We start from the raw sequence: 27669 nt of genomic DNA, 5'->3' as shown, positions 1-27669 counted from the left end.
ATATATGATGCATGTAGCTTAGAGTTTGCCTTTGTCTAGATAGAGGAACTGTGGAGAGATCGTGTGCGTGTACTCTGATTTTGTCTCTATATGATGCTTTCTTTCATAAATATATCAAAATCAAAAAGCTAAATGTTTGGAGTGCTGCCTATAATTTATTTCCAGAACCAATCCCTTGTATATGGCATGCCTTGCTACCCTCAAGAGACTGGGGAGGTCTGAGTGCACGTAAATCACAAAATAAAACAGGCGGTGTACAGACCTAGTGCATTATCCTCAATATATGTCTTTAACTCCTTGACGCTGAGTGCACACAAATATGCAGCCTCTTGGCGGCCGGGCCTTGACACCGACCTGCAGCATATTTGCATGCGATAGAGCTGTGCCAGGAAGTGTACTTGCTCCCGGCACAGTTACCAGTGGCTAAGTGAAACTTTCTGTTCTCATCTTGCAAGCGGGAGCTTTACGATCATGTGACCACCGTGACAACCAATCACAGCAGTCACATAACATTAAACCCCGCCTCCTGGCATTCTAAACCCCTTAAAGGGCCAGCATGTGCCGCCTCTAAGAGGTTAATAAATAAAAAAGGTAAATATTTTACTCGGCTTTTGTCACAGCTTTTCAAAAAAACTGCAGCTATATGGCCACATAACAAATCAATTATCCAGCAGTACAGCAGGCTAATGTGTTTTTCAAGGCCTTGCCTCTTCCTCAGAGCCATGCTAACTGCTGTGGTTTGTTTGAAAAGCTGTGACACAACATTTATTTGGGAGTATAATACTTATCTCTTTTATGTATTAAAGACACATATTGAGGATAAAGCACTAGGCCTGTGTGCACTGCCCTCTGTTTTATTTTGTGATTTCAGTAGGAGAAGTTGTCCTGGGCTGGCCTACAATTTTTTTTATTGTAATGGTCCAATCTTCCAGTTGGTGGCAATATAACACAAAGGTGAAAGATGTCCTGTGACCCTAAATGAACTTCAAGAAAAGGATTTTATAAAAATAATAAAAATCTATTTTTGGCAGTATTCATTGTATAATACGATATTAACTAACTCCTATGTACTTTTAACAAGATATAAAGAGACATTCCTTATCGGATGCTTTTAGCTTATTAGTATCTAGCAGACCCTTTCATAGTTAATTTAGTACGGTTACCCCATGACTTGAGAGGTTGTAGCACAGTCTACTTGAAGCATCATACAACTTGGTCTGGTTTACAAATACATTGATACTTATCCAATATACTTTTTTTACATACATGCCACAGAAGATGGCTTCTTTTCATGCCTGTCTACAGAGACCTGCTTTAGCTACAGGAATAAGAGCTATGAAACAGGTTACCTCCTGCTACTTCCAGTCACCAATCAGCTACTGACAGCTAGGGATGAGTTGCCATTTTGGTCCAAACCTAGGCCTGTTCAGAGATTTGGCAAACAGCCAAACTAATTTGGTGTTCAGTCGAGTCAAACCACCGATGGCAGTGGGAAGTAAATCATTCAGTCTGCATCCTAACAATCAGGAATCAACCATGTTCATTCAGCTGTAAGTTGGGGATTTCAGGCTGGCAGCATAATGTAAACAAAGGGGGTGTGATGATGTAAAAAAATTAGCATGGGTCCCCAATATTCATACCAAATCTTTCAGGTGTGGTGCCGATTTTTGGCAGGACCCCAAACAAAATAACAGAACAAAAAAGGGTGTGGTACCTCCCAGTCCACAGCAGACTCTGATTTGAGCATGCAGCCTGGCATGCACACCAGGCCACATGCCCTCAACTTGCCAGGGTCGAGCCCATTGGTGATTGGCCCCCACAATTATCAGGCCAGGTTTGTGGGTAAGAGGCCCTTATCCTCATCAATATGGGCGCAAGGTGCTTTGCAAGAGGAGTTCCTACCAGCAAGGTACCCCTATGTTAAGGACACATGTCCTGGTATGAACTTGGGGGGGACCCTCATTTAGAATATGGGTCTGGATAGATGAAAGGAATTTCTGGTTGCTTTGTTTACAAACAGAATTAAATGACCTGGGAGCCATCGTTTGCCAGCAATTTAAACAGCTTTGTAAATGTCAGTTTTGCTTCAATAGCTTGTATACATTGTGCAGATGCGCCACTTTACGGGCAGGTTCTGGGCATCTCCCAAGAACGCTAGTTAAATGTCCATTTTTGATGTTTCACTTAAAGCATTTGTAAAATTGATGGTTAATGTAATAATTAAAAAAAAAAAAAATGGCCTCCATGTAATGGCCATTATTGATTTTAAAAATTCTGCTCCCTTGACCTAATTTAGGTTCGGATTCAGCACCCAAAATTTGGGTACTGGCGGCTAATCCCCACTGACAACCTGTTGATACTGTCAAAATGTTACTGTAGGCCAAGACAGGATGGAGAAACTACTGGAGAAGAGAAGAGCAAATAAAGGCTTATTTCCTGTATTTGTTCAGAACACAAGAATAACTTTAAACTGGAGCATTACAATCTGTTTTTCTATCTCTCTCTAAAGATATCATTATTTAGTTGCACTGGTTTCTTAATTTCAGGTACAGCCACCATTCTGTACTCCAGATGACACAAGATACTGGGAAACCGACTGTGGCAATTATGCTGGAGCACTGATGTATTTCTGTTCGTTTTATGTTATCATTGCCTACATCATGTTAAACCTACTGGTTGGTAAGTGAAACATAACAGTATTCAAAAATTATTTTCATAACATATCATAAAATTATACTCGGTTCAGTGCTCTGTGCGTAGAGAAAAAGCAGCTGTTCAGCGCTTCCTCTCCATTGCAGCTGCAGATCAGCTGAGCAGAGAGAGGGGGAGTTGTAGTGAGGAGGGGGAGAGAATGCATGTTCACAATGGAAGGCATCTGTGAATCAGATGCGTTCTCATAGAAGAATATGTGCCTGCAATTCGCACCGCGCTGCCTAGAAAACGCACACGTTTTTTGGACAATGTGGAGTGTGAATGCAACACACATATGTGAACCAGACTGATTGAAAGTAATAGAAAGTAATAGAGGAGAACAAGGAGAGGTAGCCATTCCCTTGACACTGTAAGGGGGGCAGCAACAAATGTGTCCAGAAAAAAAGGTGGACTTGGTGGTCAGTCCTCGGGCAGGGCATCATTTCCTCTGTTTAGTGAGTTTGCCCATGCTATCCAGCCACAGCATGCAGAGGCGGTGGTAGACTGGCTTACTAAACCTTCCTCATCCTCCTCATCCTCTGTCACACAAGCAGAGATAAGTGCGCAGTCCCCTGCAGTTGCCAGAGTGGATAAACCTGCCTCCTTGTCTACATCTATTCCTGCCATAGCCCCAACATCAGCAATATGGGGACGCTGCGGCTTGGGGTACATGAATGCCAATTTGTCTATGAGTGTTCCTCCCACTCTCTAGGCTCATGTTCCTGTCATCCTCAACCTCAGAACCAACATCTGAATCCAGTAACTGGGCATCATCAAGGGGCAAGTGGCTTAAGTTGTGGTTAAATAACTCAGCTGACTCCTCAATGGCTGATGTTGGGGCTATGGTAATAGATGTGGACAAGGAGGCAGGTTTCTCCACTCTGAAAACTGCAGGAGACTGCACACTTGTCTCTGCTTATGTGACAGAGGATGAGGAAGGTTTAGTAAGCCAGTCCACCACCTCTTCTGCATGCTGTGGCTGGATAGCATGGGCAAGCTCACTAAACAGAGGAAATGATGCCCTGCCTGAGGACTGACCGCCAAATCCACCTTTACCTGTGGACACATTTGTTGCTGGCCCCCTTACAGTGGCATTGGAACATTGGCCTCTCCCTGTCCTCCCAGACATTATTTTGAGGGAAGGGGCGGTGCTTATAAGTAAATGTAAAGAAGAAGTTGAAATCTGTACGTGAATGCGCATTAATCAATGTAAAGAGGTGTTTGATGCACTTTAATTTGAGTACTCACACTACACAGAAACACTCCACGGATACACTATAATATACTGCAATATAATGCGCCAAGCGTATAGTAATGCACAGAACTATATGGAGTTAAACTGGCAGTAATGCACACAAAAGTAAATGTCGTTAAACTGGAAGTAACGCAAAAAACTATATGGCGTTAAACTGGCAGTAACGCACACAGAACTATATGGTGTTAAACTGACAGTAACACACACAAAACTATATGGTATTAAACTGGCAGTAACACACAGAAGTAAATAGCGTTAAATTGGCAGTAACACGCAAAACTATATTGTATTAAACTGCCAGTAACAAACATAGAACTATATGGCGTTAAACTGGCAGTAATGCACACAAAACTATATGGCGTTAAACTGGCAGTAACGCAATCAAATAGACGGTGTTCAACTGTCACTACACTGACGCTATCTAAACAGTCCCTAGTCTAGCTATACACTAATGTAAAGATTACTGACACGGTCTCACTACACTACAGTGAAACATGCCCTCCTCTGCAGAATTGTCCTATGAACATCTGGTACCCCCTAAGCGTTAAAAGGGCTATTCCCAGAGTCAGGCTAAAAGGTGTCATGCAGTGCTTCAGATGGTGTGTTTAGGGAACAGCAACCACACCAGAGCAGAGATTCTTTCAGCTCTGCAGGGACAGGCCAAGGTGGTTCACATTATGCCAGCTGGAGCCAGGAATGGTAGGGTGCGATATTGGCTCAAACCTCCTGTCTGCCCTTAGACAGGAAAACTTGTCCTCAATTTGGTGGCGCAGCATTTCCTAAATATGTACCCAGAGTTGCAAGATGTTTTAAAGCTGACCAGAAGAGTCTGTAGCCCTCAATTTGGTGGCACAGCATTTCCTAAATACGTATCCAGAGTTGCAAGATGTTTTAAAGCTGCCCAGAAGAGTCTGTAGCCATTTCAGGTGGTCATACACAGCCAGTGCTCGGTTGGCTGAAATTCAGCAGGAAATCCACCTGCCCATAAACTGCCTGATTTGTGACATGCCCACCAGGTGGAACTTGACTTTTTCAATGCTCCAGTGGCTATACATGTAGCAGAGGGCTGTCAGCTAATACGGCACGATGACAGGCTCGGGCCACCTCAGCTTTTTTTCCCCCATGCAAATGGCTGTTCATTAAGGATGCATGCACTGTATTGTCACAGTTTGATGAGGCCACAAGGATGGTGAGCCATGGCAGTGCTTGCATCAGTGACACAATCCCTATTGTGTTCCTGCTGGAGCAGACTCTGCATAGCATTATGTATAGGGCACTGAAAGCAGAGCAGCAGGAGGAAGAGGAGAACTTCCTTTCCTCTCAAGGCCCACTTTACCCAGACACCATCATTCCTACGTCACAGAAAATACAGGAGGAGAGAGGGGATGAGGAGGAGGAGGAGGAGGATTCTGGCACTTTCATAGGCTTTTCGAAGAAGAAGAAGACAACATGTGTCAATCTGTAAGCGATGGCTTTCCAACCCCAGGACCCTTGGGAGTAGTACGTGGCTGGGAGGAGGAAGTTCCAGATGTCATCCTGAGTGACCTCGAGGAGTCTGCTTCCTAAGCCTCTGCAATTTGAGGTGCATGGACAACCTCATGCTTCAAAGCCTGCAAAAGGACCCAAAATACGTGGCATAAAGGAGAAGGATGATTACTAATTGGCAACCCTCCTTGACCACCGTTTTAAGGGGAAGGTATCAGAACTCATCTCGTCCCCACAGAGAGGGCAGAATATAAAATCTCTTGAGGACATGTTAGAGGATTTTATTGAATGGTTTTCCTGACTCCAGTAGGTTACAGTGTCATGGAAAACGTAGTTTTGAGTCTTCTGTTGGCCAAGAGAGAAGGCCTCCGCCTAAGTGAGGCATTTCAGAAATATTCCTCGCCGCCCAAGGCTATCAGCTTCCACATTAGCATCGGCAGCATCTGCATCACATGGTGGATGATTTCCTCGGGGGCCAAAACATAGATGGAGAGCTTTCCAGCTGACGATCCACTGACTTACTGGGTCATGAGAATAGACCACTGGCCAGAACTTGCCCAGTATGCTATTGAGTTGTTGGGCTGCCCTGCATCCAACGTGCTTTCAGAACAGGCATTCAGTGCTGCAGGAGGTTTCGTTACTGATCATAGCAAACGTGTCTGTTCACAGACTCTGTAGACCATTTGACTTTTATAAAAATGAATCAGTCCTGGATTACCAACTATGAAGCCCCTGATGCCGATGTCACTGATTAAGTCTTTTTAGGATGTGAAATCTCTGCAGGACTTTGAGGCTGCCTAGCTTTGAGGGTGTTCAATCATTTCATCTGGAAGAATGTTTTTGGTATAGGTTTCATGGGCACAATTAACACCCAAAGACCAATTTTTCAGCACCTGTTTGACAGGTTCATATCATTGCAATTTGTTTGCCTTCATCAAGAGCACCTCTATATGGTTACGGTGGGAAGATGCCACCGACACCCAAAGACCAATTTTTCTGCACCTGTTTGACAGATGCATATCATTGCAATATTTTACAGCAAGGCCAATTCTTGCTTTCATCAAGAGTACCTCTATAGGATTACGGTGGGAAGGCGCCACCGACACCCAAAGACCAATCTTTCTGCACCTGTTTGACAGGTGCATATCATTGCAATTTTTTACAGCAAGGCCAATTCTTGTTTTCATAAAGATTACCTCTATATGATTACGGTGGGAAGGCACCACCGACCAATTTTTACGCACCCGCTACTTAGATTAAAAGTCAAGTCTTGTCTCCAAAAAATCTCTAATCTTGTTCCCAGTGCATTACATTGTGGCCTCATAATATACACTGACTCCCCAGCTGTTGCTGAGCAAAATAAAGGAAGCTTGCAGGGAAAATATCTTTTTTTTTTTTTGGGCTTTATAAATGCAATTATTGCTGCATCAGATTCTAGACATGGTACAGATCTGCCACTTTACAGGTAGACTAAGGGGAACCACCCCCCCCCCCCCCCCCGGCACTACATTGGAAGGAATTTTTAATTTTTAGGGTTTCACTTTAAAAATCACTGCTCATTTAAAAATTATACATGTCCCCCAGGGCAGGACCCAGACCCCTATAACCATTGTATGCCCAATTTCTTACATATAAGCCTTCATGATGGGCACTTTTGATTTTTGCCGTTTGGGTCCCATTGACTTTAATGGGATTCAATGTTCGAGTCCGAACTTTCACAGTGTTTGAAAGTTCTGGTGTGAACCGAACAGGGGTCTGTTTGGCCCATTCCTAGAGGTAAGCACTGTATCCTTGTAAAGAAAGTGCTGTATGTTCCAGAACTAGAAGGCAGCCTTCTATCAGTGAAAAGTCTTGCAAACAACAGTCTCACCGTTAAAGTAGAACTATGGGCAAAACTTTTTTTTTCATTTTGGACAGAATAAGGGAGGGCTATAACCCCTGTCAGATTTTTTTTCACCATCTCTGTCCCATTGTGGAGATTTTTCTTCACTTCCTGTCCCTTAGCCAAACAGGAAGTGAGAGGAAATCTCTGCAAATGAAAATCATTTCTTGGGGACCCCCAGCTCACCATAACTAGTGTCCCCATTGGAAGATTTTCCATCTATGACTTTTCTTGGGACAACCCAAAATTTGGGGTTTTCTTTTTACTTTTACTTTCAATGATAATGGTAAACAGGACAGATAGAGAGGGTGAATATCCTTAATGGGGGCACAGACAGCAATACAAATTGACAGGGACTCTAATCCCTCTCCACTCTATCCAAAACTAAAAAAAAGAGTTTTGCTTTTAGTTATACTTTAAGTTCCAGGGTGATGAATGCACAATTCACAAAAAAAAAAAGATTCCTCACAAAAGGAAAACAAAATGATTACCTATACAGGCTCATCAGCACAGACCAGTAAACCAATATAGTCTCTAATGACCTGCACAGCAAATATATTCACTTATGGCACAGGCGGCTGGGACACAGTCCAGAAGCTATACAGGATATTATAAAAAGAGGTTTATCAGAAGATTTAACCATAACGCCTTGCAAAGTACTCATGAAATGCAAGTGCTATGTTGAAGCAAAAGTCACACATGCTCCCCTTTCACAGGCATCTCAAAGAAAAACTACCCACCCCTTGCAGCTCATATACAGTGATGTATAGGGTACAATGAAAACTCCCATGTCAGGCGGACAGATATCTATTGACTTTCATTGATGATTATTCCAGGTACATAGCTACTTATCTGATGAAACACAAGCATGAAACTTTAGAGAAACTTCAAGAGTTCATTGCAATGGCTAGCAACAAATTCCAATGCAAACCAGGAATAATATGCACCGACAATGGAGGAGAATACATAAGCAAAGAAGTGGCCTCATATCTGAAGAGACAAGGAATAGTACACAAGACTACCGCACAATACACTCCTAAGCATTACAATCAGTTCACAAGCTGAAAGAGATTTTTAAAATCAAAGAGCTAGGGAACATTAGCTACTATCTGGGAATCCTAATAGAGAGAGAAGAAGATGGAAGTTATCTTCTCAACCAATCTCAGAAAATCTCAGAAATCTTGGAACAATTCCATATTTTTTTTAAGAATATTTGCACGCAGGTCATGTTAGCATTAGGTATGAGCTGTCAATACACATAAAAGTTCATTGTTAAAAACAGCATTAAGAAAAAAAACAAAATTAAGAAAAAAAATTCTGTGGGGGTCCCCCAAAATTCCATATCAGGCCCTTCAGGTCTGGTATGGATTTTAAGGGGAACCCGTGGCAAAAAAAAAATGGTGTGGGGGTCCCCCTCAAAATCCATCCTAGGCCCTTCGGGTCTGGTATGGATTTTAAGGGGAACCCTGCGCCAAAATTTAAAAAAAAATATGGCGTGGGGGTCCCCCTCGGTGGTTGTGGGAGTCAGTGGGCGGGGGGGCTTATCGGAATCTGGAAGCCTCCTTTAACAAGGGGACCCTCAGATCCTGCCCCCCCCCCCCGTGTGAAATGGTAAGGGGGTACAAAAGTACCCCTACCATTTCACAAAAAAAGTGTCAAAAATGTTAAAAATGACAAGAGACCGTTTTTGACAATTCCTTTATTTGAAGTCTTCTTCTTTCAATCTTCTTCGGGTCTTTATCCTTCTTCCTTCCTTCATCCTTCGGTTTCTTCCTCCATCTTCTTCTTCCTCTGCTTCTTCCTCCGATCCTCTACTTCTCGGTCCGGTGTTCTCATCCGGCATCTTCCTCCGCAGCGTCTTCTTCCCCGCATCAATGGGAGACTCCCGCTGTGTGACACTTCTCTTCTTCTAACACTTATATAACGGAACTGTGCGTCAGAGGGGGGCGGGGTCACCGGGTGGCCCGGCCCTCCGTTATATAAGAACTGTCAGAAGAAGAGAAGCGTTACACAGTTGTCACTGTGAAAAGACCAGACATAGCCACAGCAGTGGTCATACTATGCAGGAAAGTTTCAGTTCCCTGTCAGCATGACTGGAAAGCAGTAAAAAGAGTGATACAGTACCTCAAAGGAACAATTCAGATGAAGTTACAGTTACCAGCAACATCACATCTAAAACTGGTCGGATATGTGGATGCTGATTGGGCTGGGGACTGCAAAGACTGCAAATTCTCAAGTGGATTTCTCTTCCAGTATGGGGAAGGAACCATAAATTGATCTAGTCAAAAGCAATCAACTGTCACTCTATCTTCAACTGAAGCAGAGTACATTGCAGCAGCATACACATGTCAAGAAGCAATATGTATTCGACAACTTTTTGTGGACATTGGGATAGACATGTCAAAACCAATTTCCATTTTTTAAGACAACCAGGGATGTATAAAGCTTGTAATGTAATCAGAAAGGTCAATCCTAGGACCAAACACATCAACATCAAGTATCACCTACTGAGGAACAATCAAGAGCAAGATGTTATTGACATTTAACTATTGCCGTCAGAGGAGATGACTGTTGATGCACTCACCAAGCCTTTATTAGAGGAACGTCATAGTTATTTCCAGAAGAAGCTGAATATAATTTGGCAAAGCACATGCTGTGGAGAAGGGATGTTGAAAGAAGCAACAGGTGGTTTTATATATTGTGAACTATATATATATATATATATATATATATATTTATATATATATATATATATATGCATTATACTTGTCTATACTAGCAGGTGGCACTGCAGTATGATAGTGTGTATTCTATGGTACAAAGTAATAATAGGATGTACCTTCTGTATCTAAGTGTGTATTTGTTTGTTGTTCTCTTCCCGTCTATGATAAAAGGCATGTAATATATTCCTCCATGAAATGAATGTATTCTTCTGTATACAAGAAGCTTCCAGCCCATGAATTCAATACCCTGCTAATACTTTCAACCAAAGTACAAGCTGCTATGTTTTTTTTGTTTTTTTTTTTGTCCAGAATGCATAAAAACACATGTACATGCACCGGGCTACACAAGAATGCACATTGTCCTAATGAAAATAAAGATTTTTCAAGTGTTAAAATGAAAAAGATGAAAAAAATGCACTAGACTGCATTGAAATTAGTCAAAAACACATACAAAATCTGAGTAAATGTGTATACAAAAATGTATCTGGAATGCTGAAATTGTGATATGAACCAGTTCTGAATGTTACGGAATTAATACTTTGGGGAATACATCATTGACTGCTTTTTAAATATAGCAAATGTTGCAGAAACAAGGGATAAAAAATAAATCTAGATGTTGGCAAATCTCTTGTAGAGCTGCGCTGGGCTGTAATAGGTGTATTGATACTGTTTACTCCCTATGCACACCAACAGCCATGCATTCAGCGCGGCTTACTGGTGTGAACACGCACTTAAAGGATTGAATGTTTCAAAGAAGGCTAATAACAAAGGTTGTCAGCAAATAGTGATAGCAAGGTGGTTTTGTAAATTAAATAAATGATTGACATCAAATGTATGATGAATCATGCATTAATGTTAGGTAAAGCTGCCATATGACACTTTATAAATAGAAACCTGTTATAGGCTACCTTGCATTATTCTTAAAGACAGAGCTATCCGCAGCTGCTAGGTAAAGCAAACTTTAATAAACTTGAGATTAAAAGAAATATGGCCTGGCCAGCCATCCCTATTAACCAGCACCAGAGACTGTTCTCATCTGAATTCTGATTGTCTACTAGCTATAAGGCAGTGCACAAGGATATATCTATACACAAAATAGCTAGCGAGCTTTAGAACTAACACTAGTACTTGGAGTGCTGAATGGGATCCTGGGCTAAATCAGCTAAGAGATTATGTGACTTGATACTTTGAAAGTCTACAGGCCATTTTTTATAACTATAATATGAATAATATGAGCTGGATAAAAACAATTAAAGAGATTTCTCAACACGTACTTTCATTATGACAATGGTTTTACTAGACAGGAGGTAAAGGAAAATCTGCAACAGAGACACAATAATAAAAAGCTGAATCCTAGTGTTCCCTTATTTGGCTATTAAAAACGTTTTTTTTTTTTTTTTGCTGTCTTTGCATTTTGTTAAAGATTTTCCCTTCCCGTCTAGGGAAACTGTTCTCACATGAACTGTAAAAATTTGTGATTTTGGTGCAGGTTAGCTACGCTTTTCCATAGACTTCTATGTCCTCTGGTTTTGGTGCAGGTTCAGAAAGTGCAGCAAAACATCTGTATACTGCATCTTTGGTGCGCTTTCTGAAACTGCACCAAAACCAGAGGACATCATAGAAGTCTATAGGAAAGGACAGCTAACCTGCACCAAAATGACAAGTTTGCTTTGCTTTGCCCAAAGCGCAGCGGGGCAGTGTAAAGCCTCTCCAACTCATCTCACAACACAGCCCAGAAAGTATAATGGCTGTTCGTATTTACAATGCTGTCAGTTTGGCCTTAAATTATTTAATCCTAGCGATACATTTTAAAATGTCCTAACCTCATTTTACCTTATAGTGGAACTAAACCCATCGATTTAGCAGTTTAAAAAAAAAACAGGGCTCGTGCACATCTGCAGCAGAAAACGGCTGGTCTCTGCAAGACACACAGGAAATAATTATTTCCTGTGTGTCTGTTCACACCAAAACATAGGAGTGGAGCTGTGTGGGATTATGCAGCATGTCTGCAGTTTTCCGCAGTACTTCACACCTAAACTGAAGGAAACGGACAGCACCGCTCTGCACTCCGTGTGACAGGCAGAGTAGAGTGGTGCCGTGTTTCCCGGTATCCTGACAGCGCAGCCACACCTAAGATCAGGCAGCATGAAGACTCACATGGTAGACTAGAGGAAGGATCAGTATGGTGGGGGAAGAGGGTGGTGGGCAAGTACAAGATCCTGCGGCTGCTGAAAGCTACTTCTCTTCTCCCTTTTGCCAGCTTTCAGCGGCTGCAGGTACTGTAGAGAGACACAGATGATCGGATCTTAAGCCTGTGGCTCAGCCAATCCTGCCCACTGCTTTCTGTGTTGACAGCACTGCCTCTGTTGCCAAAACCCTCCCGCTGTGAGCTGTAGTGTTTGGAATAGGAAAGAGCAAGAGGCACAAATGAAGGAGGATTTGGCTCAATCAGGAAAGGTACAGTCAGTTTACTATGAGGCTTGTGCATCTCAGAGTAACTGGATTGAGTACTTGTTTAGATTGTCATTCCAGAGCCTTTGGTTGTACTTTTAGCACTTCATCTATTTTCTTTTGTTTTGCTGATTATTTTTTCTAATATTTATATCTGTTTATATTTGTTTTAGCCATAATTGTGGAAAACTTCTCTTTGTTCTACTCCACTGAAGAAGACCAACTACTAAGTCCTAATGATCTTAGACATTATCAAATTATATGGAATATGGTAGATGACAAGAGAGAGGTACGGTTTTTAGCAAACAGGTTTTCTTAGCTTGCCTATAAAAATTACACCAGAGCGTTACCTGTTGTCCAAAACATTCAATTGCAACCTTAAAGTCAAATAAAAAATCCAGGTGCTATGAGCAGCCACTCAGTTTCTGGTCTAGTCTTACTGACCAGATTTCATAATCGGTCCAGTTTTGTTTATGAGAGAAATATTAATTCCTTGAAATTTTTGAAAATAATAATTCTGCTTTCAGTGGCAATGTTTCTGGCTTTTATTTTGAGCTGAAATCTAGCCTAAAGAAAAACTGCATGAATGTATCCTGCACTGATGGTTCTGGAGCTACTGAACTGGTTTTACTACCATCCTACCAATCTCTTCAATGACAAAAAAAAAACATACTTTCATACTGTTAAGTAATATTAGAAATGACATCATCAGCAGGACAATCCTTAGGTTCAATCCAAATGTTGCTTTCATACCCCTCAGTGAAATAAACAAATTATGCACACTTGCTGTGAGGAGGTTGAGAGGTCATCTCTCTTTAATAAGCACCTCCATCTTCTAATTTGCCACTGCAATTGTTGGCTAAAAACTGGTATTTTGCATCATACAGTATATTATGATTTGCCCATACTGAAATTGACAGTTGTTCCAGAAAAACTGTCCAAGAGAGGATTTCCCTTGTTTTGGATTACTTCTTACTTCCATTTGGTTCTCCAGGACAAAAAAGGTAGTTCTCCCTACTAGGATGCAGATAGCAATAAAGAAGTCCATTAAATCCAACACCTCCAAGCACACCTCTCATATGCTGGGCTGCATAAGAATAGGCTTAATCATAGAGTATAAGGAGGTTGGAGGGGGGGCATTTATCAATTGTTCCGCTGCTATGCAAACTCTTTAAATTACCATGCAACCTAATCGTTGTCATTACTGCTATAGTCAAAGGTAAAGGTAAAGCATGAATAGTGAGATAATATTGGGGTGTTTTATCATTCAGCTGCTATTTGCACTCCTGAAGCACTCCTGAGTGACTACGGTTGTCAAAACGAGGGCCTGATCTCCCGAATTATAGTATTTTAGGGCCTGCCTTGTACCCTTGACAAGTTACTGTATATAGATATTTTAAAATATCCCAGAGGCGCGGGGTACAGTATTCAATAGCATGACAATGTTTCATGCCTAAAGTATCTAAACCCAAGAATAAAAAAAGTAATATTCTGCAATTTACTAATCCTTCGATGTTGTAGCTGCATCCGTTTTTTTTTTTTTTTTTTCGTTTTTTTTCACCAGGTGACCCTGCCAGTAACAAAGTTCTTCTCCTAGGGTGACAACCCCAGGGCAGTAGTACAGAACACCTCCCCCTCTCTTCTTCTCTAAAACAGAGGGGAGATGTGTTCTGTAGTACACAGGGATAGCTGGGATCAATACTGACAGATAACAGTGCAGCATGATCATAGAGCTGCCTGCTCACAAGATTTTTGACAGGATCAAGAGTTTTTTTTTGCACTAAACAAACAGATATAACAGAAAACATTCAATTGTATATTCAACAGACATAAACAGAGCAACAAATGTATTTTTTTGGGGGTTAACATACACTATAATACCTTTTGCGATAAGATATCAATCGGTAACACAGGAAATATATTGTTTTAGCTGATTTAAGGATTTGCACTGTTAAAAGCAGCAGTAAAGGACACCCACTGTGGTTGCAGACAGGCAGATGAGCTGGTAATGTAATGTGCAAAATTGTCTGCCCTTTAATATAATTACAGCATATGCATACAAACAAGTATTTTAAATCTAAAGCACATGCTGATATGATTCCTTACATCAAGGTGAGCCATTTCACAATTTAAAAACATAGAAAGTTCATTATTCCTTTAAAAAAATAAGTCTGCTTTGAATAGATGCCCCAAAGACACCCTTCTCCAGCTTCAGGAAAATAAAAAAATACATATACCCTAGCATTGGTAATGTCTAGTTTAAACTTGCATGGTCTACTGCCATAGACTGCATTGTATTCTGTTTAAAGACCAAGCACAAGTCCTGGAAATGGACAGGGGATATATAGTGGAGAACAATAAAAGCACCTGTTTGCACCATGGTACATGTTCTAAATGCTGTTATTATCTATGGTCACACTGATGCGTTTGCCTCTGTGCAACTGAATAGAGCACAGGCTGTGTCAGCTCTGAACAGGCCATGTAGCTAGAATGTGTCCACAATATCATTTGTGATCACAGCAAAGCACAGCAAATTGGACGGGAACCTTTCATACAAGCATCATCAGTTCAATCAGCTTAGTTTTTTAGTCATAGGTAAACAAAAGTATAAACAAAGAATATGCTTTTTGCCTAAAAACAAACTCAAACAGAAAGGAAGTAAATGGATGACCTACATTTACATCTGTTTATGTCTATGAAAAGAGAAAAAGGCACAAAAGCTTTCTGGCTTTTTTCTACGGACATAAGCAGACTTGTATGCAAGTTGATTTAAACAGGCGTAGAATACATTTTTAAAAATGATGCTTGCATCATATTAAACATTTAAATCTGTTTGCCCATACATTTTACATTGTGGCTCAATCTGGATCTGTCTGAAAACTGACAGAGTGATCCAAAGTGAACCATGTACAGTGTTGTCTTTGCATACCTTTGACTTTCAAAAGCGGTCTTGCTTCTACTTCCCCCCCCCCCCAACACCACCTATTGGTGATTAAGCTCATCCATCTTGGTGATGGCCACTAAAAAGGTCAAGGAGAAGGACAGGCCAGTTATCAATACTAATATGAAATTGCAGCATTTGCATATCAGAAACAACTTTATTAGTACATGCCCAAGTTTAAAGGGACTGTATGTATATGCATTGCAATCCTGTAAGGTAGAGTGTCTGTGTACGCTGTAACAAAAGTGCACTTATTTAGCAATTAAGAGGCCTCTGTGATAAACTGGTCTATGCTGAGGTACTGTAAATAATTACATAAATCCTAAATGATTATATGTATCGGCAGGGTGTCATTCCAGCATTCCGTGTGAAGTTCCTCTTGAGACTACTACGTGGCCGCCTGGAAGTGGACTTGGATAAAGACAAGCTTCTATTTAAACACATGTGCTATGAAATGGAACGCTTACATAGTGGTGGTGATGTGACTTTTCATGATGTGCTCAGGTAATTTGGATTATTTACTATAAAAGAAGGGACCGTAGTGTGTACCAAAATTACAGTTTTCAATCCACATAGTTATGCACCACACAACTATCTTCTGTTTTTGTCTGCCCCCAAGGCCTACAGGAAAGGGTTTCAGGTAATCCAACTACCATTCATGTTATTAGAAGACATCGCACACATGGACAAAGCTCGCAGTAAACAACTTATCCAAATTTAGACCTCAGGCCACCTTTGCAGAGACAGGTTCAGCTGTAATCACAATTTTCCCACTGTTGCCAAAAAAGCAAAGCTTTCTTTGCAGAATATTTTCAAAAATTATGTTTGCATCATATTGAACATATTAAAATGTATGTACAAAATCATGCTACTTTATTTACTCCATTATTATTACAATTATTATTATTATAGGTACTTATATTGCACAAACAATCTACGCAGCGCTTTAGATACACTCTGTACATTCACATCAGTCCCTGCCCACAAGAAGCTTACAGCCTAAGATCCCTAACTCACGTTCATACACATAATGGACCAATTTAGACAGGAGCCAATTAACCCACAAGCATGTCTTTGGATTGTGGGAGGAAAGCAATGCATGCACAGGGCAAACATGCAATTTCCAGTCAGTGCCATTGTTGGAATGCTACACCCCTCATCTAATGGGCACCACCCAATCTTCACCCACCCCAATCTGCTGTTTAAAACTGTGAAAAGAAAAAGGTAATTGTATTGTGAGTAACCTTGAGTGACCAGCTGTTTGTTTTTCCTACAGCATGCTGTCATACAGATCTGTGGACATCAGGAAGAGCCTTCAGCTGGAGGAATTGCTGGCAAGGGAACAATTGGAGTATACCATAGAAGAAGAAGTGGCTAAGCAAACCATACGTATGTGGCTCAAAAAATGCCTCAAACGTATACGAGCGGTAAGTAAGTTAGATACCCTGAAAAATGTTTGCATGATGTTATAATTACATTATTTATAGAGAGTTGATCATTTATTTGATAGCCTAATTAATGACTGATGAAATGTATCGCTTTCCTGAAACATTGTAGTGTTATTTTTTTCTCCCTTCTAACTGTAGAGTTCAATTTTATTTTGGGACCTACACCAGATCAATGAGATACTAAACAGACTCTATTATGCAAGATTCACATCTATGTGGGTGCAGGATGGCATGTAAATCATACATGTATCTGCGTCCCCTGCAAAAACGTGCTGTGTACAAACGTGAAACCAAAGCAGCAAGTCTGGTATCTCTCTGATCTGTCCTCTCTCTGCTATTTGCATGACTCATTTCTAACACACAGTTGCCAACATTGTGAAAAAATATATAGGGACCCTTTTTTGTATGTAGGCAGGGTTGTATTATAATTAGAGGGTGGGGTATTCATTTGTAGGCATGATGTGCAAGGGAAGAAAAATTCTGCGCGTGAAGCACGCCATGGTGAAAAATGGTTGTGGTTTAAACGAAATATATCGAGTGTGGCTTAAAGGGGTGTGGCTCAAAGGGAGCATGGTTCAAGTCTGAGGTGAACGTCGGAGTGGAGGGAGGGAGAGAGAAAGAAAGAGATAGGGAGGAAAGGAGAGAGAAGGAAGAAAAGAAAGAGGGATGGAGGGACAGCAGGTCCAGATCCTACACCACAATAGCAATATGTGTATTTCAGAAAGTTTAACAATCAATATATAAAGATACTCCAAACGCCTAGCGTTAGAGCATCAAACATCATGGCACCATGGTTGGTATGGTGTCAGGATGATTTAAGCACATTATTTATATTATTACATTGTAATATAAAATGAAATCGTTCAACTCACCATAATGTAGAATCAGTGGGAGCCACGAGTCTGTCACTTGCCGTGTCGCCTGCCACCAGATGCCATCAGGTGTTCTCCAGCAGAGTCCCTTCTTACGCCAGGTGTCCCCAGCAGAGTCCCTCCTTACACCAGGTGTCCCCAGCAGAGTCCCTCCTTACACCAGGTGTCCCCAGCAGAGTCCCTCCTTACACCAGGTGTCCCCAGCAGAGTCCCTCCTTACACCAGGTGTCCCCAGCAGAGTCCCTCCTTACACCAGGTGTCCCCAGCAGAGTCCCTCCTTACACCAGGTGTCCCCAGCAGAGTCCCTCCTTACACCAGGTGTCCCCAGCAGAGTCCCTCCTTACACCAGGTGTCCCCAGCAGAGTCCCTCCTTACACCAGGTGTCCCCAGCAGAGTCCCTCCTTACACCAGGTGCCCCCAGCAGAGTCCCTCCTTACACCAGGTGCCCCCAGCAGAGTCCCTCCTTACACCAGGTGCCCCCAGCAGAGTCCCTCCTTACACCAGGTGCCCCCAGCAGAGTCCCTCCTTACACCAGGTGCCCCAGCAGAGTCCCTCCTTACACCAGGTGCCCCCAGCAGAGTCCCTCCTTACACCAGGTGCCCCCAGCAGAGTCCCTCCTTACACCAGGTGCCCCCAGCAGAGTCCCTCCTTACACCAGGTGCCCCCAGCAGAGTCCCTCCTTACACCAGGTGCCCCCAGCAGAGTCCCTCCTGACACCAGGTGCCCCCAGCAGAGTCCCTCCTGACACCAGGTGCCCCCAGCAGAGTCCCTCCTGACACCAGGTGTCCTCAGCAGAGTCCCTCCTGACACCAGGTGTCCTCAGCAGAGTCCCTCCTGACACCAGGTGTCCTCAGCAGAGTCCCTCCTGACACCAGGTGTCCTCAGCAGAGTCCCTCCTGACACCAGGTGTCCTCAGAAGAGTCCCTCCTGACACCAGGTGTCCTCAGCAGAGTCCCTCCTGACACCAGGTGTCCTCAGCAGAGTCCCTCCTGACACCAGGTGTCCTCAGCAGAGTCCCTCCTGACACCAGGTGTCCTCAGCAGAGTCCCTCCTGACACCAGGTGTCCTCAGCAGAGTCCCTCCTTACACCAGGTGTCCTCAGCAGAGTCCCTCCTTACACCAGGTGTCCTCAGCAGAGTCCCTCCTTACACCAGGTGTCCTCAGCAGAGTCCCTCCTTACACCAGGTGTCCTCAGCAGAGTCCCTCCTTACACCAGGTGTCCTCAGCAGAGTCCCTCCTTACACCAGGTGTCCTCAGCAGAGTCCCTCCTTACACCAGGTGTCCTCAGCAGAGTCCCTCCTTAAATCAGGTGTCCCCAGCAGAGTCCCTCCTTAAATCAGGTGTCCCCAGCAGAGTCCCTCCTTACATCAGGTGTCCCCAGCAGAGTCCCTCCTTACATCAGGTGTCCCCAGCAGAGTCCCTCCTTACATCAGGTGTCCCCAGCAGAGTCCCTCCTTACATCAGGTGTCCCCAGCAGAGTCCCTCCTTACATCACTTGTCCCCAATGGAGTCCCTCCTTACATCTTCCACACCCAGTATTGACGCCACTGGTGATTTGGTCTCCGTGCCATTTACAGAAGACCAGCTTGTGTAGGCTGAAGGGAAGAACCAAGAGGCGGAGCCTGGGTTCCGCCTCTTGTTTCTTCCTCACGATAGCTGGTCTTCTGTAAAATGGTGTCTGGAAGAGACAATTCACCAGTGCCAATTTCACGGTACATTTCCTGAGATACGATAAGACCGGGACAAAGGTCTAAATACTGGGAATGTCCCCGGGAAATACAGGACAGTTGGGAACTATGCTAATGCATTACGCTGACACCTCAGCCTGCCCCCCCCCAGCACACAGCAGGTGAAACACAGACCCTGTTCTTGGTTTTTCTTTGAGCTTGTATTAAGGGGGGGGGATTCCACTTCCATCCATTCAGCTATCTGATATAACAGAGCTCTGTACTCTAGCTCTGCAGTGTCTGCCCTGTTTTCTTTTGCTGAGATGTGCTGTGTTTTGGAAGACTGTAGAGATGAGAGAGCTGCATATAAACAAGTAAATCTTGTGTAGGAGGATTTGTTTCACCTCTGTGTATCACCTGAGACAAGTCACTTCACTGGGTATACAGTGTGTAAGGGTTTACATCCATTTTAAGATGTTTCAGACCTTCATATATGTACTGTACGTAAGCATTTGTTAATACTTCACATCAGAGCAGGAATTTATTCATGTATTCTTACAGGTTACTAGCATTTAGATACCAATATCTAGACATCGTTTTGGGTTTCACCTCTGACATATAACGTAGTATCTATACTTTATGCAGCTAATCAAATTATATTCAAAGGTGGTATATGAAAGAGTTGTTAACTTCAGTTGCGCTGTGTGTTCTGCTAATTTCCTCAGAAACAACAACAGTCCTGCAGCATCATTCACAGCCTTCGAGAAAGTCAGCAACAAGAGCTTAGTCGGTTCCTGAATCCTCCCAGTATTGAGACAACACAGCCCAGTGATGATATGAATCTTAATAACCAGGACAATGCACAACCAGAGGTATTATCTTTTACTCATGTCTTCTAAAGATGGCCATAAGTATGCAGATTTCCCCCCATGAACAACAAGCAGGGAGACAGCTACCAGTCTTTTAACATGCTAGTAATTGCTACTATGTACTGTATCTTAGGACTTGGGTCAGTTACTACCTTTTGTGCTCTCAAAAGGGAAGGATTGAAAGTGATTTTTTTCCTATAGAACAGCTCTGTTTGGTGCCACTCTGCCCACAAGATGTTAATAATCGATACCGGATTGAAACAGATTTGGCAACTAACACTGACTTTCAGTGAATAGTTTAAGGCCTCCTTTACACGGATGATCATGTACATACAGCAGATCCCAGCAGCATGAATCAGCAGATGTGAGTAGATCTCAGGTGTATGTGAGAAAAATAATGATGGGTTGAGAGGAGCTGTTCACATGTATTCACAGATCTAATGGTTACCAGTGGTTAGGGACAAATGAGTGACCTTGGACATTTAAGTATAAATGTTGTAAAACTCAGTGCATGTTTTAGACCAAAAATGTATTTCTTAAGCTCTATTATAAATCGCCACTGAGCTTATTGCTACTGGCACCCTGCAATTCCCTTATAAAACTGTGTTTTGTTGCTTAGTATTTGAGTCTAATTGGAAGAACTTCAAAGAACCGATCTAGCAGAAACTGCAGGACAAAGGAGAAACCACTTACTAGATTATTTGTATAGTCTGGTTTTAGGTAGTCAGCCGAATCCTAATGTCCTGGCAATTATGTTTTCTTTATCAATGCCTAAGGGACACAGGAACAAGATTTGGTTATTCTGAACTGATTAGTTATACTGCCCCCTACAGGAGGATTTGGACACTGACAAAAAAAAGGCCATTGGCCAGCCAAGAAACCCCTTCTGTGAAGAAAATAGTCTAAGGAGCAGAGAATGGGGTTCCAAACTGAAAATGTACCAGTATGTGACACACATTAGATTTACTCTTTTTGTCTGTAGGGTCAGCAGAGAACCATTCCATTACACCCCATCAGTAAACAGTTCAGCATGAATTCCCTTTACACAGTTCAAGGTAGAGTGGGGACGTCCATAATTTGCCATGACGAGCTGCAAAACATCTGCATGGTAATTATGAGACTGGAAACCCAGATGCCTCATGATTAATCTCTACATGGTTAATTATGAGACTGGAAAACCAGATACCTTTTAATGAGTGTATAACAAATCCCATTACTAGGACAAAAACCAAACAGGGTCACAACTGCTTAAGCCAGCTGTTAAGAGCATAAACATTTTTAAGTCTGGCATTTTCATAAGTGACTTGCAAAGCAATTTAGCAGCTCTGCAATTGGGGTCTGGCAAGATCTGACCTAGAATGTCCTTTCATACAATGCAACTCTCAATATCCACACATAATTCATAAATTCTACTATGATAGTTTTACATTAATAATAACAGTAAATCAAATGTAGAAGAAAATACAGTACAACTGAAGATCAAACATGGTCTGTCATTTACAGGAGGAAAAGTATACATATTTCATCTCTATAAAATGGCAATTTAATGCTGCACAATAATATATGGATTATCAGCCTGTAGTGTAAAATGAAAATATAACTGCATTTACAAAACTAACATTTTGGATGGGTCTTCTAGAATCATAAACGGTTTAGCACTCCTACTACTCAGCCCCTGCTCAGACTCTTTGGTTGGTCATGTTATTTCTGCAAATGCTCTCCTCAGGGGTCACAAAAAGCTATTGCAACTGAAGAGTGAGAGCTTTTCTTTTTCATCAAAACAACACACTCATGCTGAGATTCATTCTGAGAGCCAATGTCTCTGATACACCAGAGCAGGCTTATGCTACACTGAACTAGACTTTGCCTGAGCTAAAGACCAGGAAAACCTAAGTACTTTCATTTTTATTTTCATTTATTTTACTGTTCCTATTATTATCTTTTCTGTAATTTTTTCTGTATAAACTGTATCTTGTTTGCACCATTTTTGTCTTTCTTAATAGTTTATTTAAAAAAAAATTAAGTCTTATCTCTAATGCCCTAGACCAGAACTTAAGGAATCCCTGTGTCTTTGGAGAGTATTACTATAATTTAACCCCTAAAACAAATTTCTATCAGCACAAATACGAATAACCTTAATCACTATGTAGTGATATGTGTAGTAGGTGATATAACAAAACCCCACACACAGAAAATGCGTTCACTTCACATAAAGAATATACATAGCGAAACAGTGTTGTGCTTCCTAAATAACTACCAATAAATCCTTAATAAGAATAAATGATTAACTTGCAATGTAGCAAGATACTGAGTGCACAATCAAATATTTGTGTTCCCTGACTGGGAATAGTGAACAATACACAATAATTAAATATACCGTATATACTCGAGTATAGGCCGACCCGAATATAAGCCGAGGCCCCCAATTTACCCCCAAAAAACTGGAAAACTTATTGACTCGTGTATAAGCCGAGGGTGAGACATGGCTGTCCATCCCTGTGTGTCCGTCCATCCCTGTGTGTGTGTCCGTCCATCCATCCCTGTGTGTGTGTCCATCCATCCATGTGTGTGTGTCCGTCCATCCATCCCTGTGTGTGTATCCATCCATCCATCCATCCCTGTGTGTGTGTGTGTGTGTGTGTGTGTGTATTCATCCATCCATCCATCCCTGTGTGTGTGTGTGTGTGTGTGTGTATCCATCCATCCATCCATCCATCCCTGTGTGTGTGTGTGTGTGTGTATGTATCCATCCATCCATCCATCCATCCCTGTGTGTGTGTGTGTGTGTGTGTGTGTGTGTGTGTGTGTGTGTGTGTGTGTCCGTGCAGCCTTGTGTGTGTGTCCAGCCTACCTGTGTCCCAAGCCTCCGTCCCGAGCCGCAGTCGTCCCGTGCCTCCTCTGTCCCGTGCCTCCTCTGTCCCGTGCCTCCTCTGTCCCGTGCCTCCTCCTTCCCGTGCCTCCTCCGTCCCGTGTCGTGCCGATGGATCGCCGCTCCAGGATCGCCGCTCTTCTCGGCGGCCATTCTACAATTCAAAAGCCGCGCCTCCGTCCTCCGCCTGTGATAGGCGGAACACTCAATTTCCCAGCAGCCTGTGTTCCGCCTATCACGGACATCCTCTCATACTCGTCCGTAGTATGAGAATGAACGGATGTCCGTGATAGGCGGAACACTGACTGCTGGGAAATTCAGTGTTCCGCCTATCACAGGCGGAGGCGGAGAAGGAGGCGCGGCTTTTGAATTTTAATGTCCGCCGTCTGTCTGCTCGATACGCTGATCGAGCAGTCAGACAGCGGTGACTCGAGTATAAGCCGAGGGGGCACTTTCAGCCTCAAAAAAGAGGCTGAAAATCTCGGCTTATACTCGAGTATATACGGTATGTATTCCCTAAATAGGGAATAGTGAACAATAGACAATAAAGATAAAGTCCACACACTGAAAAAAATGAATTGAATAAAAATAATGCACAAATATAAATCCTCAGAGTCTTCTGCACAAAAACGGCACAACACACCACCAGTGCATAAATGTTGAAAATGCAAGTGCTCTCCTCCACCTCTGTATTCTAGCCGCTCACCTCACGTTCTGACCTCTGTTTCACCAGAAGGTCAGAAAAAGCAGGTTCCCTCTCTGGGATACAGACGGATCAGCTGGTCATAGAACTCCTATTCTGTCCGCGCTGCCTCTGGCTGATTGGATGGATACCAGCCAGTACAAATTCCCTCAGTGGGCTTTGTATGCTGCTGCCCTTTGGAGGGTTTCCACACTGATTCCCTGGAGACTGTACCCAGAAACCCATGAACAAGTAGTTGCGGGCCTGCTTGTTATGCGACTTTCGGGTAACTCAGACTTTGTTGCTCCCCAGACCTTCAGTACTGTGTAAGTGAGCTGAAGAGTGTTTTCCAGTTCCAGAGCCACAACACAGCCTCCTGTGTGACCCAGTATTTAAAGACTCCTGAGTATACCAAATGGGCTGAGCTTTGGGAACTATGCATTGTTTGGTAACATTGGATGCCACCTTTACCAGTTTCCTCAATTTCTGTGGAAAGGGGTTAGTATACCGAGGAATTAAATGCTGTGTTATTATTTTGAGTGTCTTGGCTCATTTCTGTCATTGGTCCCATCTGCAAGAGACATGTTGTTTTACACCTTGGTTAATCCTTGCTGCAACCTACACTGACCTTGTCACCTCCATCCATTGAATCTCTCCTGCTTCAGACAGCCATTTGTGAGTAACCAAAGTTTTACCTGGTGCTCCCTATTACGTTGTGTCTGTTAAGTCAGTACAGCATATTTCATCCCGAGAGCAAGTAGAGTGGTCCTCCTGTATTGAGTCTTTCCAGCTCAAGATCCACTAACAGTTCCAAGGGCAGTCTTCATTGTCCATCCTGTCTAGGAACCTGTCACTGACAGCTTGGATCATTGTCTCCTGCTTGATTCAACACATTTCTCAGAGTCTCACCTAGTTTAACGGGTTTCGCCACACCCTTTGCTTTACGTAGCAGGATATCTCCACAATGGTAGATTTCATGAACAACTTACAACTATGGTCGCTAACTTTAAATGCAGAGGCTGTAAGCATACTTCTATGCCTTCTCCTCCACTGTACTGTCTGACAAAGAGCCCCACAAATCTTTGGTGGATGGATTTGTTCCTAAAAAGTCACAATTAGCTGCTCAAGCTCCTGGGCTTAGATAACATACAATTTGGGCTGTATTGATGCTCCACAAGCCACCTTTTAAATGGAACAGCCTGTTACTTCTAATAGTTCCCTTACCATTCAGAGATTCCTAAAAGATCCCAAAACTATCAAAACGTTTCCGATATACTCATTCAACCTGTTCTGTATGGAGTCTGGAATAATCCTTACAACTTTTTATTCATCCCATACTCTTTTCAAACCAGTATCCCTTTGTTGAGAATTTTTTTAAAGTCAGCCATACCTCAATAAAATACTGACTGCTGCAGTGTTTAAAGTGGTTGCAAAATCATTTTTTTCCACTTTTAATTAGCAGACATGCCATGTTTGATATGTGCAATGATTTTGCACAGAGCAGCCATGATCCTCCTCTTCTCAGGTTCCCAGCCACAGCTCCTGGCTCCTCCTCCCTGCCGAGTGCCCACCATAGCAAGCCACTTGTTATGGGGGCACTCGTGTGGGCTCAATTTGTGAGTGGTGCTCTGTGTGTCCATGGACACACAGTGCTGCTTGACCCGGCCCTATGCTCTCTCCTTACTAGCTGTGATTGACAGCAGCGGGAATCAATGATTCCTGCTGCTGTCTCTGAGCCTATAATAAGGGAGAGAGCAGAGAGACCCGCTGCTCTCCATGTACATTGCTGGATTGAGATCCAGCTCATGTGAGTATAAAGGGGACCTGAGGCTACACTCAAAAGTTTTTTTTTACTTTAATGCAGATAAGGAAAAAAAAAGCTTCAGCCTATAGAACCACTTTAAGGATCCAGCTGACAGATGTTTGAAAGTCCTTTCTAAATCCTTATTTTTGCAGGCTAGATTTTCATTTCTATCTCCTCCATACTGCTCTTACAGACTCTTAGATAATAACTAATTGGTTCTATGTGCTAAAACTTGAAAGGTTTTAGAGCTTCAATCTTCTTACAGTTTCAAAATCAAAAGGGGGCATTTGTCCCATGTTGGATCTGAAAACCTTAATTATCTTCATTCAAGTCCAAAAGTTCATGGAATCCACTAAGTCTTTCAAAGCATCCCACCACCAGGGAGTCTTTCTTGCTCTAAATTACTGCACAAGAGTTCTGGTATAATGGTAGTCTCCCTTGAGGTAGTTTTTTTTTCAACTCCAGACATCTTCAGCACATTTTTTTTTCATTGTGAGACAAATTGGTCCAGTTTCTGAACAAACAAACTCAGCTAAAACCAAATACCAGATTGTCCCTAGCTTGGTGGCCCACAAATTTAACTCTGGAATCAGGGAAATCCTTTCTCCCCTCTCCCTTGGAACAGGCTCATAATGGATGCCTGATGGTCTTAGGAGGAGCCGTAGACATATTGCAAGCACAGAGGACTTGGACACAGGAATGAGATGGAGGTCATTGGCCCAGGGGGATGTGGTACTCAAACCTGATTATACTTCTGATTGACACCCCATGGGCTTCTTCAGATCAACCTGACCTCCTATATTAAGGACCACCACCCTGCTCCACATTCCCTGGCTTTAATAGCATGGCTGTTGAAACCTAATTCTTGACAGACAAGGGTCTCTCTGATTCAGTAATTAGCATGCTATTAAAAGCTAGGAAATCTTTCTCTTATATGATGTACAATTACACAAGGAAGAGTTACTTTGCTTGGTGCAAGGAAAGAAGATTTTACCCCAGATCATACTCTGTGGGAAGACTCTTATGCCGCGTACACACGACCGGACATTTTTGACAGCAAAGGTGCAACGGAACGAGTCCATCGGACAATTCGATCTTGTGTGGGCTCCATCGGACCTTTGCTTGCCAAAAATCCGGCGGACTTTAGAAATAGAACATGTTTTAAATTTTTCCACCGGAACTCCGCCGGACCGAGAAATCCGTTCGTGTGTGTGCTAGTCAGATGGACAAAAACCGACGCTAGGGCAGCTATTGGCTACTGGCTATGAACTTCCTTATTCTAGTCCAGTCGTACGTCATCACGTTCGAATCAGTCGGAATTTGATGTGATTGTGTGTGGCCAAGTCCGTTCATTCGGAAAGTCTGTCGGAACACCGCCGAAAGTCCGTCGGAAAGACCGCTGGACCTAGTCCCTCGAAAAGTCCGGTCGGGCATTAAACTTTCTGAAATCAGGTCTGGATCAGCAATTTTCCCTTGATTACCATCAAAGGGCAAATCTTGACCCCTGAAATCCTATTTTAAAGTTTAACCAATTGAATGTATAATCCTCTGATACCAGCATTGAGTGTAACGTCCTTTAGGCATGTCTTTGAGCTGCAGACTGTCCCCAGTTCTTTTGTTTTTTGGGTGTTTTTTAGTTTTTTTGGTATGTAGGACTGTTACTTTAGCCCAACCTTTAGTTGGAATGCTTTGGATGTCACAGTAATTGCAGACACACGCTGGGTGTGAGAGGGGTTATGCATGGCTTGCCAATGGCTTTTTTGTTTGCCAGTGTCCAAATGCTCCTATTGGCTGCTGTATATACAATTGTCTCAGAATAACTGAATCCCTTAATAAACTCTAAAAAATAGATTCTATGGCAAGTAGAAATATCCTGTTTTTATGGAGTTTGAATTCCTTAGTTGCCAAAAGTCCTGTCTAAAATGTTGAAATCTACCACAGCCACATCCTGGTGATTTAGCAATTAATCTTCATTGCCAATTCATCTGTTAAAAGCATGGTTTCTGCTCAAGTTTTCTTAAATCTTAGGT

General features: G+C 42.6%; 1 protein-coding gene across 3 annotated transcripts in view; it reads left to right on the top strand.

Annotated features, from left to right (window-relative positions):
* NALCN (sodium leak channel, non-selective) overlaps positions 1-27669 on the top strand; it is an 864749-nt gene that overhangs the window by 809470 nt on the left and 27610 nt on the right. For all 3 annotated transcript variants that reach the window (XM_077482966.1, XM_077482963.1, XM_077482965.1), the window contains 5 exons: positions 2547-2679; positions 12661-12776; positions 15775-15932; positions 16705-16855; positions 20141-20287. In XM_077482966.1, coding sequence (XP_077339092.1) covers positions 2547-2679; positions 12661-12776; positions 15775-15932; positions 16705-16855; positions 20141-20287 — 705 coding nt within the window. The remainder of the gene's footprint in view (positions 1-2546; positions 2680-12660; positions 12777-15774; positions 15933-16704; positions 16856-20140; positions 20288-27669) is intronic.

This window comes from Lithobates pipiens, unplaced genomic scaffold (genome assembly GCF_037356315.1).
Source record: "Lithobates pipiens isolate NorthernLeopardFrog02 unplaced genomic scaffold, aLitPip1_a1.2 Scaffold_16, whole genome shotgun sequence".
NCBI classification, from domain to species: Eukaryota; Metazoa; Chordata; class Amphibia; order Anura; family Ranidae; genus Lithobates; species Lithobates pipiens.
This window is presented reverse-complemented; position numbering and strand designations above follow the sequence as displayed.